Source organism: Stenella coeruleoalba (genome assembly GCF_951394435.1).
Source record: "Stenella coeruleoalba genome assembly, chromosome: 2".
Taxonomy (NCBI): Eukaryota; Metazoa; Chordata; class Mammalia; order Artiodactyla; family Delphinidae; genus Stenella; species Stenella coeruleoalba.
Genome location: NC_137147.1, coordinates 142,908,625 through 142,924,211, shown reverse-complemented (window position 1 = coordinate 142,924,211; position 15,587 = coordinate 142,908,625). Strand labels below are relative to the sequence as shown.

General features: G+C 41.2%; 1 protein-coding gene across 1 annotated transcript in view; it reads left to right on the top strand.

The window, feature by feature from the left end:
* TRIP4 (thyroid hormone receptor interactor 4) overlaps positions 1 to 15,587 on the top strand; it is a 68,745-nt gene that overhangs the window by 44,330 nt on the left and 8,828 nt on the right. Inside the window, exon 12 of the mRNA XM_079910385.1 lies at positions 10,835 to 10,937. Within this exon, the coding sequence (XP_079766511.1) occupies positions 10,835 to 10,937 (103 nt within the window). The remainder of the gene's footprint in view (positions 1 to 10,834; positions 10,938 to 15,587) is intronic.

Below are 15,587 nucleotides of genomic sequence, written 5' to 3'. Positions count from 1 at the left end.
TCCACTGATGGTGTGAATCTTTCCTATACCAATACCCTGACCAAAACTGGTTATTAATAATCAATTTAGGGCTTCCCTGGTGGCGCAGTGGTTAAGAATCCACCTGCCAATGCAGGGGACAGAGGTTCTAGCCCTGCTCTGGGAAGATCCCACATGCCGCGGAGCAACTAAGCCCGTGCACCACAACTACTGAACCTGCGCTCTAGAGCCCGCGAACCACAACTACTGAGCCTGAGTGCCACAACTACTGAAGCCCGCGCGCCTAGAGCCTGTGCTCTGCAACAAGAGAAGCCACCCAGTGAGAAGCCCAGTCACTGCAACGAAGAGTAGCCCCCACTCGCTGCTTAGCCCGCATGCAGCAACAAAGACCCAACACAGCCCCCCAAAAAAAAATTAATAATAATAATCAATTTAATTTCTGCTAATAAAGTAGGTGAAAACATATTTTGTTATTTTCATTTAATTTTCCTGATCATTGGTGACATTTATCTCTTCAAATATTTACTAGCCGTTTATATATATATATATTTTTTAATTTATTTGTTTATTTATTTTTGGCTGCGATGGGTCTTCCTTGCTGCGCGTGGGCTTTCTCTAGCTGCAGTGAGCTGGCTTCTCATTGTGGTGGCTTCTCTTGTTGTGGAGCACGGGCTCTAGGTGTGTGGGCTTCAGTAGTGGTGGCACTCAGGCTCAGTAGTTGTAGGTTGCGGTCTCTAGAGTGCAGGCTCAGTAGTTGTGGCACACAGGCTTAGTTGCTCCTCAGCATGTGGGATCTTCCTGGACCAGGGCTTGAACCCGTGTCCTCTGCATTGGCAGGCAGATTCTTATCCACTGCGCCATCAGGGAAGTCCCTATATATTTTTTAAAATTTATTTTTTTATTGAAGTGTAGTTGATTTACAATGTTGTGTTAATTTTGGTTGTATAGCAGAGTGACTCGGTTATACACATATATCCATTCTTTTTTTTTTTTTTTTTTTTTTGTGGTACGCAGGCCTCTCACTGTTGTGGCCTCTCCTGTTGCGGAGCACAGGCTCCGGACGCGCAGGCTCAGCGGCCATGGCTCACGGGCCCAGCCACTCCGCGGCATGCGGGATCGTCCCGGACCGGGGCACGAACCCGTGTCCCCTGCATCGGCAGGCAGACTCTCAACCAGTGCACCACCAGGGAAGCCCCGTTCTTTTTTATATTCTTTTCCATTATGGTTTATCCCAGGATATTGAATATAGTTCCCTGTGCTATACAGTAGGACCTTGTTGTTTATCCATTCTATTGGGTTGTCCAAAAAGTTCATTCTGGTTTTTCGTACGATGTTAGGGGACAACCCGAACGAACTTTTGGGCCAACCCAATATATGTAATAGTTTGCATCTACTAACCCCAAACTCCCAGTCCATCCCTCCCCCACCCAACCTCCCCCTTGGCAACCACAAGTCTCTTCTCTATGTCTGTGAGTCTATTTCTGTTTTGTAGATAGGTTCACTTGTGCCATATTTTAGAGTCCACATAAAAGTGATATCATATGGTATTTGTCTTTCTCTTTCTGACTTACTTCACTTAGTATGATAATCTCTAGTTGCATCCATGTTGCTGCAAATGGCATTATTTTGCTCTTTTTTATGGCTGAGTAATATTCCATTGTATGTATGTACCACATCTTCTTTATCCACTCATCTGTCAATGGACATTTAGGTTGTTTCCACGTCTTGGCTATCGTAAATAGTGCTGCTATGAACATAGGAGTGCATGTATCTTTTTAAATTATGGTTTTGTCCAGGTATGTGCCCAGGAGTGGGATTGCTGAATCATATGGTAATTCTGTTTTTAGTTTTCTGAGGAACCTCATACCGTTTTGAATAGTGGCTGCATCAACTTAAATTCCCACCAACAGTGTAGGAGGGTTCCTTTTTCTCCACACCCTCTCCAGCATTTGTTATCTGTAGACTTTTAATGATGGCCATTCTGACTGGTGTGAGGTGGTAGTTCATTGTAGGTGTGATTTGCATTTCTCTAACAATTAGCAATGTTGAACATCTTAGGAATGTGGCTTTTGAATTAGCCTTGAAGCGTCTTAATGATAAAATCTATCATTTTTTGATCAGTTATTATGTGCCAGACCTATTACGTATGTTATTTTCTAATCCTCACAGCAACTTGATACCAAGCAAGGTATCTTTACTCCTCTTTTAGAGATGAGAGAACTTAAGACTCAGAGTTAAGATAACTTGTGTACTGTCAGTCAGTAAATGGTAGAATTGGGGTTGCTGTTCAAGTCTTCCTGCTTGCATGGTAAGAAAGCATATTCTAAGGGAGAGGGAGTAATGTGAGGTGGAAAGTCATGGGCCTGTATGGAGAATAATAGCAAACCACTTTGTTGAATGGAAAGGTATGTTGTGGTCAGATGGTAGATAGCTTTGAGTGATAAGCTACAGAGTTAAGACTTTTTTCTCTAGTCCGTTGTGGGATCCGGGAGGGGTGTTTTGAAGGCCATCGGAGCCAGAAAATGAATCTGGCAGCAATGTGGAAGATGGATTGCGGTGAAGAGACTGAAGGTAAGAAGTCTAGTGAGGGGCTTCCCTGGTGGCGCAGTGATTGAGAGTCCGCCTGCCGATGCAAGGGACACGGGTTCGTGCCCCGGACCGGGAAGATCCCACATGCCGCGGAGCGGCTGGGCCCATGAGCCATGGCCGCTGAGCCTACGCGTCTGGAGCCTGTGCTCCGCAACGGGAGAGGCCACAACAGTGAGAGGCCCACATACCGCAAAAAAAAAAAAAAAAAGAAGTCTAGTGAGGAGACACTTGTCATCCAGGTTGGATATATTTTTAAAATCTGTTCTAGGAAATGCCAGTGGAATGAGACAAGAGGGGTGGGGACAGATGCAAGGTTTTATGTAGGTAGATTCAGTCACTTAATGTGACACCTTCATTTTACCTATAAGTAAACCCAGGCTTAGAGAGAAAGCAGTCTGCTTGATCTAGAAGGAATCTGCTGTAGCGTTACAACCTTGCTATCTTTTTGCAATCTGTTGAACGGCTTCTTAGTTTGTTATTCAGTGTACTTTATGAACCAGGGGGCAAATTATCTCCTAATTTAAGACGTTATTACTCGGAATATTATATAATCACACATTCAGCAAGTATTTATTGACCATCTGTCATGTGCCAGGCACTGTGCTAAAGATTAAGGATCTGGAGTTTTAACAAGATATTCCATCCCCCCTTGAACTTTTTAAGTCTTCTAGAAGAGACTGAGACAAGAAAACCCAACCGTGATAATTATCATATGACCAAAGGAATGCATAAAGGAAGGGATCTCATTTCTAATTCAGCTTGGCTGGAAGCAGGGTGGGGAGAGTGAAGAAACCTTCAAAAAAAAAAGGCAATCCCTGAAGAAAGCAGAATTTATATCTTCCTCAATATACCTTCCTATGTCTCCATGCTTTTGTCCCCCATGAGAATTCTATTCATTCTTTGAAAGAGCTCAGGTGTCCCTGTCTCCTGTAGAGTCTTTGCTGACCTCAACCCATTTCCTCCCTGACAGGATTAATTACTTCCTTCACTGGGCTACTGTGTTCATATTTCTATTTACATTTTTAACCTTTTTTTTTTTTTTTGGGTAATTATATGTTCACATGTAGTTCCTTTAGGTCACCATCTATGTCAGCTCACCTTGTTGTCTCCAGTGTCCTAGCATATAGCTTGGCACATAGTAGGTGTTCACTTAACGGTAGTGACAATAAATTGAGGGGCAGGCACTGGTTGATATATGAAAAGCCTTAAATGCTATGTGAAATAATTTGACTTGTATTCTGAAGGCAACCATGTAAGTGATGTAATAAGATAATAAGATGTACATTTTAGAAAGATTGTTCTGGCAGCAGCAGGAAAGATGGACTGGATGAGGCAAGCCTGAAAACAAGTAGATGAGTTAGGAAATTATCATGATTGTCCAGGTGGAGGCATGATGGAGGCCAGCAACAATGCTCTGGCAGTTGAGTTGGAAAGAAAGGAACAGATGTTTGAAATGTTTAGGAGATAAAGTCTGTAGGACTTGGTGATTTGATTGGATGTGAAGGGAGAGAGAAAGAAGTCTAAGATAGACTTTGGTTTCTGGCTGCGGTGAGGGGGTAAATGGTAGTACCATTAGTCTAGATGGGGTATACATAAGAAGAGAATTTTCTTTTAAGGAAAATGACTTTTTAAAATAAAGGAGCTGTGTGGCAAAGGAAGCCTGTATTGTAGCAGTAAAGGAGAGATGTTCTGTAGTATGTGATCGCCATACAAAAATCAGTTTTTCTATGATTTTTCAGTTGGACTTTTTAAAATATTTTAATCTGTTTTGTTCTAAAAGACATGTTACTTGATAAAGAGGTATTGTTGCTGTTAATAACACTATATTACTTGATAATGATCTTACCTTGATATGTTAACTCATGTCAAAGGATTAGCTGAGCTCTCCCTCAGTAGTTGTTCTCAGTTGAGTCAGATGAGCCATTGGGAGATAAAAATCTAAAATTGGCAGAGCCCTTAACACAAGAGGAGTCTTAGCATTCTGAGATATTGGGGTAGATTTGAATGGTTAAGGACCTTACAATGTAGCATCTTTAATTAAGAGCAATTTTCTTTTGGTTCTCACTAGTTTAAGTTGGAGTGAAAGCCTGCTATATGCAAATTAAGACCAAAAAATTTGTCATGAAAAAACAACAACAAAAAAACACAAAAATAATTGTCATGAATGGATGATTCCCATTTAGGTCTTGAAGAATCAGGGCAGAAAATCTATGAGGTTAATTTTAGAGAAAATATAAGTTCTTGGGTTCTTTTGTGTATGGAGGTTTCAGTATAGATAGCATTCCCAAGAGCACAGAAAGTCACACTGGGACCAAGATACCAATGCTGTGTGGCTTCAACCAGATCATCTTCCACAAGTGTCTGGAAGACCCAAAAGCTGCATCTTGCTTATCCCTTATTCCTCTTACCTGGAGCAAATATGGATGGTCTCTGTAGCATTTAGCTGGAACACTCTATGTTTGCTACTAGGCACATGATTTGCACTGGGTACTGGTACGTGGGTTCAGCTATCCCACTTGGGGCCAGTTGGCATGATCTTTATCCAACTCCAGTCAAATATGCAGTAGTCATCTCATCAAAGTATCATGATCAATATGTTAACTCTGATGTGAAAAAACTCTTATCCTCCAGTATAGTGGGGCCAAGGTATTAGTTATCCTGTGAACACCTTGAATTGCTTTGAAGGAAGATGAGAACTATTTTTTTTTTAATGAGAACTATTTATCAGAGAACACAGTTGTTTTCAGGATATGCTTCTTTGGATCTGTTGTGCTTGTGGCCTTTTTATCAGACTCATTTCCTTCTCTCTTTCTGAGTATTATCACCTCAATCTTCTTGGAGTTGGTTTTCAGCTAACTAGATTTCAGAGCCTGATTTCATGTCCTGTCTAGTTCCTCAAAGTTCAGACCAAGAAAACCTACAGCAAATATATGTTCTTTGTCAATGAGTTTCTTCTTAAATGTTTGCTTTAGCTGTTAGTCCTCTGGAGACAGGTGTAAGATTTACATATAGGTCATCTGAGGATTTTTTGGGAAGAGTGACATCATTTGGGACTTTCTGATCATTTCAGTACGAGGATTAAATGGAGGCTGGTGGAGTTGGTGAAAATGCTCACTTGGCTCTGAGTCAGTGGTGGTTGCCAAAAACCACTAAACTTTTTTTTTCTCTTATGAAAATGGCAAGAAAAATGTTTTCTAGTTGATTGGTGAACAATTTCCCTCTGGATTGGAGAAGAAAATGGCTGTTTAGTAGTTAATTATCTGCTGTGTTAGACAGCTATGAAACTTATGAGGCATGAAAGAAGAGTAGGCCCACCTCCCGCAATCATCAGGCTGGAAACCAGGTGATAGGAGTCATGTTATTGAAGACAAGAACAGCAGCGTCCTGAGGAGTCTGTTACTGAATGTAAATGGTTGCTTTCAGTTGCTTGGGCTTATAACCCACATTCCCTATCCTATCTATTGTGCCATCTCCGTGACCCTTAGTCTAGCATCCTCTCTAAATTGGATATGACATCGAGAGTTTATTCACGTTCTTCACAAGTATGAACCTCCTTTTTCTTAATTTACTCTTTCTTTGAGTCAGCTGCATTTTAGTCTTTTGACTTTCAAACCAAAAATCCCTTTCTTGTAAGTCTTGTTGGTGTTTAATGTGGTCTGTCATGTCTAAGACCCAGTTGCAGAGATTATACTTTTTTGCAGGTACTGAGGCTCTGCCAAGCTGACTTTGCTTTAATGCATTTTACTGTGAAAAAGAATCCCTTCTCCCAACACATAGGCCTTACTTTTCTTTTCTTTTTTTCTTTTTTTTTCTTACTTTTCTTTATTCCTGTAGGCTTCTTTGCACTTCAGCTCTGTTTCTTGTAAGCCCCGTGAAATTTAGTGATAGACCTTGGGAAAAGGAATATTCACATGAAACTTGGATTTAGATTCAGCTGGGAAAGTTGATTTTAGTTTTTATCTTTATTGTAAGGCATGAATGGGTCCAAGGAACCTCTTGTTCTATAATTTCATTTATCCATCATTTTCCCCATTATTTGACATTTTCTTACTCTGTTAATATATGTCAGGGTAGTTTTCATTAAACATAGGGCCTTACTGGCCATTTGCCAAGACACAAAAGTTCTAATTTAGCTTGAGGGATAACAGGTTACAGAGTAGCACCTGCTTTTATCTAGAGTTTAGTCCTAAGTGTGTCCAGTTCCCAGCATGTGCATATTTAGAATGGTTAAGATAACTTAAAAGCACAAGTTGGTAAATTTTTTTGTTCTTTCATCCAACAAATATTTATTGATTGCCTACTGTGTGCCAGGCATGATTCTAGGTGCTGAGGAGTAAACAAAACAGACAAAAGATCCCTCCCTTTGTGGAGCTTTTATCCTAGTAAGGAAAATTCAGATTTAAAATTTTAAGTAAGTGAATTACATAGTATCAGATGATGGTAAGTGCTGTAGAAAAAAAATAAGGTAGGAGATGGGGGTTAAGAGTGCCAGAAGACCCACTACAAAGTTGACATATAAACAAAGTCCTGAAGAAAGAGAGAGGAAACCATGTATATACCTAGCAGGGAAAGCATCCCAGGAAGAGAGGTAAGCAAGTACAAACATCCAGAGGCAGGAACAAGGAAGCCTGTGTGGCTGGAGTGGAAAGTGGGGAGAGTAGTAGGAGAAGGCGTCAGAGAGGAAATGGGGGCCAGATTGTCTAGGGACCTGTAGGTCATAGTGAGGACTTAGTCTTTTATTCTGACTGATGAAAAGCCATTGGAGAGTTTCAAACAGGGGAGTGACATGATCTGATATATTTTTTAAAAATAGCTCAGCCTGCTGTGTTGAGAATAGGCAAGAGGGAGGTTAAAGGGCAGAAACAGAGAAACCAATTAGGAAGTTATTGTGGTAATCCAGGGAGACATTGTGATGGCCTGAACCAGGGAAGTAGCAAAGGAGGTCTTTAGAAGTGGTGAGTTATTGGGTATCTTTCGAAGGTAGAGTTAACAGGATTTCCCAGCGGGTTGGTTGTGGGGTTTTTGGCCTGAACAACTAGAAAGATGGAATAGCTATTTATTTTAAAGGGGTATGAATAAGAGAGGGGCAGGTTTGGAAAGGAAATCCAGGACCTTGATTTTTTATTTTATTTTATTTTTATTGTGGTAAATATACATAACATAAACTTACCGTTTAAACTATTTTTAACTGCACAATTCAGGGGTATTAAGTACATTCACGGTGTTGTGCAACTATTAAGTACATTCACAGTGTTGTGCAACCGTCCATCTCCAGAAGTTTTCATCATCTCAAACAGAAACTTTGTACCCAGTGAATATTAACTCCTCTTTCCTCCTTCCCCCAGCCCCTAGTAACCTCTATTATACTTTCTTTCTGTATGAATTTATCTTTTTTTGCTTGTGAGATCTTAGTTCCCTGACCAGGGATTGAACACCAGCCCTGGCAGTGAAAGCACCAAGTGCTAACCACTGGACCACCAGGGAATTTCCGAATTTGTCTATTCTAAGCATCTCACATAAGTAGACTCATATAATATTTGTCCTTTTGTGTATGGTTTATTTCATTTAGCATAATTTTTCTAGGTTCATTCATGTTGTAGCATGTATCAGAATTTCATTCCTTTTTAAGGCTTAATAATATTCCATTGTATGTATATGCCATATTTTGTTTATCCATTTATCTATCATTAGACATTTGGATTGTGGAAACCACTGGCTATTGTGAATAATGCTGCAGTGAACATTGGTGTACAAATATCTGAATCCCTATTTTCAGTTCCTTTGAGTATATACCTAGAAGTAGAATTGCTGGATCATATGGTCATTCTACGGTTAACTTTTAAAAGAACCACCGAACTGTTTTTCACAGCAACTGCACCGTTTTACGTTCACACCAGCAATGCATGAGGGTTCCAGTTTCTTGACATCCTTACCCATGCTTGTTATTTTTCCTGTTTTTTATTTTCGTTTTGTTTTATAATAAGTCATTCTAGTGAGAGTAAAGTGGTATCTCATTGTGGTATTGATTTATATTTACAGAACCGTATTTTTTTCCTGTTTTATTGTGAAATAATTGCGTATAACATTGTATTAGTTTAAGGTTGTACAACATGAAGATTTGATATATGATCTATATATTGCAAAATGATTACCACAATAAGTTTAGTTAACATCCATCACCTCTCCTAGTTACAAATTCAGGACCTTAATTTTTAACTTTGATACTGAAGGAAATAGCCAAGGTTGTGAATGTAGAGAGAGATGAGGTCTGAGGTTTGACTCTTGAAGTACTCCAGCATTTAAACGATGGGGAAATGAGGAGCAGTCAGTGAAGAAGCAACACCAGAAGGAGAATTGTATCCTGGAAGCAAAGTGAGGAATGTGTTCAAGAAGGAGGGAGAGAAGAATTCTGTCAAGTTCTACATAAATCAATTAAGATGAGAACTGAGAATTGATCGTTTGATTTGGCAGCATGGAAGTGAACGATAACCTTTACAAGAACAGTTTTGGTGGAGTGATGGGAGTGAAAGCCTCTCTATAGTGAATTCAAGAACAAATAGAAGGAGACAAATTTGAGGCAGAGTGTATAGATAATCTTTTAATGAATTTTGTTTTGAAAGGAATCTGAGAAATGGAGCAGCAGCTGGAGGAGAATGTGGGATCTGAGGAGTTTTTGTTTTATGGCAGACATTATAGAAAGTATGTTTGTTAATGGGATTGATCCAGTAGAGAGAGAACATTTATTGATGTGGAAGAAAGAGGAGTGAAATGGCTTGTAGTTTTGGAAAAGCGGAGCTGTGAAGTCCTGGCAGGTTTGTCCTCTGCCTTGACACTCTCTAAGACACAGAGAAGACAGAGCAGGAAAATTGAAGTGATGTGAATGGTGACTGTTGCTGCTCTGGCCCCTGGAGAATTAGGTTTTATTTGTCCCAAAGCACCTCAACAGTAACAGCTGACCCTGCTTTTCTTTGCATTCTAAAGATCCAAAGGATAAGGAAAGAAGAAAGTTTCTCCTTCCATCTTTAGTCTTTATTTTCTACCATGAGTATTTTGAATGTTCATGTGAATATAATTGTGAGTGCCTGTGAATATAAATGTGGCTGATACTTGATATTAAGCTATGTTTTGTCAAAGTACATGCCACACCTGTCCCACACAGAAACCCATGGTATGTGGGCAGGACTAAAAGCCACTGTAAATCCCTTCTGTTTCTTCACAGCATTGGGACAGAGTAGTCAGTAAAGAAGTTGCCTGTTTATGCTTCCACTAGTTACAGAGACATTTGAATTTTCTGATTTATTTTACTGAAGCGTCCATTTTTACTTTAAAGCCTTTTATATCTTAGAGGACACATCTTAGCAGGTGAATAAGAGTGGAAAATAATTTCATACTTTTTAATTACTAGGAGAAAGGCTTCTCCGCTGATGAAGTCTGACCCACAGCCATAGTCAGCTTTTGAGTCGTATTTATCCAACAAGCTAAACACAGGACATCCCAAGATAGGAAATAATGAAGTACCTGGTCAGTTGGGCATTGCTAGAGAGCACTTACTGCCAACCCCAGTTGTTCCTTAAGTTGTGATTGTGTGGCCAGATAGTCTTACTCTACGTTCTGTGTCTGTCTTTGCAGAAGGAGTAAAAGTCCTAAGTATTCACACAGATTTGTTTTGTGATATGCGATCCAAAGGAGGCTTCTAAATTATTTTCAGAATTGCTCTACCATTACCTTTTCACCCTAAGTGAGTCTGGAATGCATCCAGCAAAACAACTTTGGCATGTTCATACCTTTCAGAATGAATCATCTTCCTTCCCTTTAGTGAGAGGAGGGCTCCGTTGATTGTTTCTGGCAGAATTTCCACAAATGTTCTATTTTTCTTAAATCTTCCACTGTTTCACTTGAGCTGAACCTGGGGGTGCCTGATGTTCCTGAAGGAGACCTCTGAATCTCCCAACTCACAGTCACTTATATTGAAAGACTAGTCAGTTTTGATTCTCTGGGAAGATGTCAGGCATCTTTTTTGAAGAAGTTGCTTCCATTATAGGAAGTCACAGATGGTGGGCAAAAGACTGTATAAGAATACTGTGCTAAAGCCTGGGGAAAGTTGAAGGTTTGTTCTTGCTTACTGAGCATAATCCTCTTTACCTGACTGTGTAATGGAGAGTACTATTATCAGAATGTTGAGGTGGATTCTGGGACATCCTTTGATCTCTTTGAAATTCAAAATTTGTTCCAACTAGCCTGAACTTTTTATTTTTATATTTCACAGTATCCAGACATGAGTCAAGAATCTGATTCTCCATTTGTTTTCATCTGCACAAATCCCCAGGAAATGATTGTGAAGTTTCCTATTAAAGGAAGTCCAAAAATCTGTAAGTCACAAGCTTTGATGGTCTAATTTTTTTCTTTTTGTCTTGAATCTCACTTGCTTAACTTAAAAATTTTTTTCTCTTTTTATCCTGTTCTATGTCATCTCAAATATTTGGAGGATTAGTAAAATTCTACTTATCATATACCTGAAACTAACACAACATTGTTAATCAACTATACTTCAATAAAAAAATTCTATTTATCAATAACTTTAATGTTAACTACAGTATAGCCTTTCCAAAATATACCTCGATCCACAATTATTGGTATATGAGTGAATCACTCTAAACTTCCATTTAGGACCCCATTACCTTTAAAATCCTATTTGTCAGCCAAGAGTCCGTTTGCCCCACTGTACTGTTCTTATTAAAGGAAGTATTAAGCCAGTGCCAGTGGCAACATTGTCATTTATCCATTGTTCCTCAGTATTCAATCTGAGAATAAGACTTAACTTTTTAAGTGTCTATTTTTGAATGTCTATTTTGGAGGTACCACTTCCCACTATTCCCTTGATTACTGCTTCCTAGAGCTCTGCTCTAGCCCTCTTGCTTGTCATCCTCTTTTTGAAATCTCCTGATGGTTTTCTTTTCTGTAATGTTTGCTTTTATGTGTTTGTGATTATAGTACCCTCTGCATATTCACTTCTTAGGAGTGCTTGTGACTTGATTCTTTCAACTTCCAGCTCTTCTTCAACTCCCAACTCCTCTTCCTCTGTCTAGTGCTACAGCAGCCTCTTTTATTTCCAAGGAATCTCAAGAAACATATAGTGGTGTCCTCTTCGCCTAACTTCCCATTTTTTTAAAAAATAAATTTATTTATTTTGCGCTGTGCTGGGTCTTCATTGCTGTGCGCGGGCTTTCTCTAGTTGTAGCCAGCGGTGGCTACTTTTTGTTGCGGTGCACAAGCTTCTCATTGCGGTGGCTTCTCCTGTTGTAGAGCATGGGCTCTAGGCGCGTGGGCTTCAGTAGTCGTGGCTCGCGGGCTCTAGAGCGCAGGCTCAGTAGCTGTGGCACATGGGTTTAGTTGCTCCGCGGCATATGAGATCTTCCCGGACCAGGGATTGAACCTGTGTCCCCTGCATTGGCAGGAAGATTCTTAACCACTGTGCCACCAGGGCAGTCCCTGACTTCATTTTAAAAACAACATCAGCGGAGGAGCTTCAAGATGGCGGAAGAGTAAAACGTGGAGATCACCTCCCCACAAATACATCAGAAATACACCTACACATGGAACAACTCCTACAGAACACCCACTGAATGCTGGCAGAAGACCTCAGACCTCCCAAAAGGCAAGAAACTCCCCACGTACCTGGGTAGGGCAAAAGAAAAAAGAAAAAACAGACAAAAGAATAGGGACGAGACCTGCACCAGTGGGAGGGAGCTGTGAAGGAGGAAAGATTTCCACGCGCTAGGAAGCCCCTTCGCGGGCAGAGACTGTGGGTGGCGGAGGCGGGTAGCTTCGGAGCCACGGAGAAGAGCGCAGCAACAGGGGTGCAGCAGGGAAAGCAGAGATTCCCGCACAGAGGATCGGTGCCGACCGGCACTCACCAGCCCAGAGAGGCTTGTCTGCTCACCCGCCGGGACGGGCGGGGCTGGGAGCTGAGGCTCGGGCTTTGGAGGTCAGATCCCAGGGCGAGGACTGGGGTTGGCTGCGTGAACACAGCTTGAAGGGGCCTAGTGCACTGCGGCTAGTCGGGAGGGACTCCGGGAAAAAGTCTGGAGCTGCTGAAGAGACAAGAGACTTTTTCTTGCCTCTTTGTTTCCTGGTGCGCGATGAGAGGGGATTAAGAGCGCTGCTTAAAGGAGCTCCAGAGACGGGCGCGAGACCCCGGAGACGGGCATGAGACGCTAAGGCTGCTGCTGCAGCCACCAAGAAGCCTGTGTGCAAGCACAGGTCACTATCCACACCTCCCCTCCCAGGAGCCTGTGCAGCCCGCCACTGCCAGGGTCCCGTGATCCAGGGACAACTTCCCCGGGAGAACGGCACACCTCACGCTGGTGCAACGTCCCGCCGGCCTCTGCCGCTGCGGGCTTGCCCGGCATTCCGTACCCCTCCCTCCCCCCGGGGCTGAGTGAGCCAGAGCCCCCGAATCAGCTGCTCCTTTAACTTCGTACTGTCTGAGTGAAGAACAGACGCCCTCAGGCGACCTACATGCAGAGGCAGGTCCACATCCAAAGCTGAACCCCAGGAGCTGTGCGAACAAAGAAGAGAAAGGGAAATTTCTCCCAGCAGCTTCAGGAGCAGCGGATTAAATCTCCATAATCAACTTGATGTACCCTGCATCTGGGGAATGCCTGAGTAGACAACGAATCACCCCAAATTGAGGAGGTCGACTTTGGGAGCAACGATATATATATTTTTTTCCCTTTTTCTCTTTTTGTGAGTGTGTATGTGTATGCTTCTGTGTGTGTTTTTGTCTGTATAGCTTTGCTTTTACCATTTGTCCTAGGGTTCTGTCTGTCCGTTTTTTTGGGTTTTTTAGTATAGTTTTTAGCACTTGTTATCATTGGTGGATTTGTTTTTTGGTTTGGTTGCTCTCTTCTTTCTTTCTTTCTTTTTTTCTCCCTTTTATTCTGAGCCGTGTGGATGACAGGCTCTTGGTGCTCCAGCCAGGCATCAGGGCTGTGCCTCTGAGGTGGGAGAGCCAAGTTCAGGACACTGGTCCACAAGAGACCTCCCAGCTCCACGTAATAATATCAAACGGCGAAAATCTCCCAGAGATTTCCATCTCAATGCCAAGACCCAGCTCCACTCAACGACCAGCAAGCTACAGTGCTGGACATCCTATTCCAAAAAACTAGCAAGACAGGAACACAACCCCACCCATTAGCAGAGAGGCTGCCTAAAATCATAATAAGGCCACAGACACCCCAAAACACACCACCAGACGTGGACCTGCCCACCAGAAAGACAAGATCCAGTCTCATCCACCAGAACACAGGCACTAGTCCCTTCCACCAGGAAGCCTACACAACCCACTGAACCAACCTTAGCCACTGGGGACAGACACCAAAAGCAACGGGCACTACGAACCTGCAGCCTGCGAAAAGGAGACCCCAAACACAGTAAGTTAAGCAAAATGAGAAGACAGAGAAACACACAGCAGATGAAGGAGCAAGGCAAAAACCCACCAGACCTAACAAATGAAGAAGAAATAGGCAGTCTACCTGAAAAAGAATTCAGAATAATGATAGTAAAGATGATCCAAAATCTTGGAAACAGAATGGAGAAAATACAAGAAACGTTTAACCAGGAAGGACCTAGAAGAACTAAAGAGCAAACAAACAGTGATGAACAACACAATAAATGAAATTTAAAATTCTCCCGAAGGAATCAATAGCAGAATAACTGAGGCAGAAGAATGGATAAGTGACCTGGAAGATAAAATAGTGGAAATAACTACTGCAGAGCAGAATAAAGAAAAAAGAATGAAAAGAATTTAGGACAGTCTCAGAGACCTCTGTGACAACATTAAATGCACCAACATTCAAAGTATAGAGGTCCCAGAAGAAGAAGAGAAAAAGAAAGGGACTGAGAAAATATTTCAAGAGATTATAGTTGAAAATTTCCCTAATATGGGAAAGGAAATAGTTAATCAAGTCCAGGAAGCACAGAGTCCCATACAGGATAAATCCAAAGAGAAACATGCCAAGACACATATTAATCAAACTCAAAAATTAAATACAAAGAAAAAATATTAAAATCAGCAAGGGAAAAACAACAAATAACATACAAGGGCATCCCCATAAGGTTAACAGCTGATCTTTCAGCAGAAACTCTGCAAGCCAGAAGGGAGTGGCAGGACATATTTAAAGTGATGAAGGAGAAAAGCCTACAACCAAGCTTATTCTGCCCAGCAAGGATCTCATTCAGATTTGACGGAGAAATTAAAACCTTTACAGACAAGCAAAAGCTAAGAGAATTCAGCACCACCAAACCAGCTTTACAACAAATGCTAAAAGAACTTCTCTAGTCAGGAAACACAAGAGAAGGAAAAGACCTACTATAACAAACCCAAAACAATGAAGAAAATGAGAATAGGAACGTACATATCAATGATTACCTTAAATGTAAATGGATTAAATGCTCCAACCAAAAGACATAGACTGGCTGAATGGATCCAAAAACAAGACCCGTATATATGCTGTCTACAAGAGACCCACTTCAGACCTAGGGACACATACAGACTGAAAGTGAGGGGATGGAAAAAGATATTCCATGCAAATGGAAATCAAAAGAAAGCTGGAGTAACAATTCTCATATCAGACAAAATAGACTTTAAAACAAAGACTATTAGAAGAGACAAAGAAGGACACTACATAATGATCAAGGGGTCAATCCAAGAAGAAGATAAAACAATTGTAAATATTTATGCGCCCAACATAGGAGTACCTCAGTACATAAGGCAAATACTAACATCCATAAAAGGGGAAATTGACAGTAACACAATCATAGTAGGGGACTTTAACACCCCACTTTCACGAGTGGACAGATCTTCCAAAATGAAAATAAATAAGGAAACACAAGCTTTAAATGATACATTAAACGAGATGGACTTAATTGATATTTATAGGACATTCCATCCAAAAACAACATAATACACATTCTTCTCAAGTGCTCATGGAACATTCTCCAGGATAGATCGTATCTTG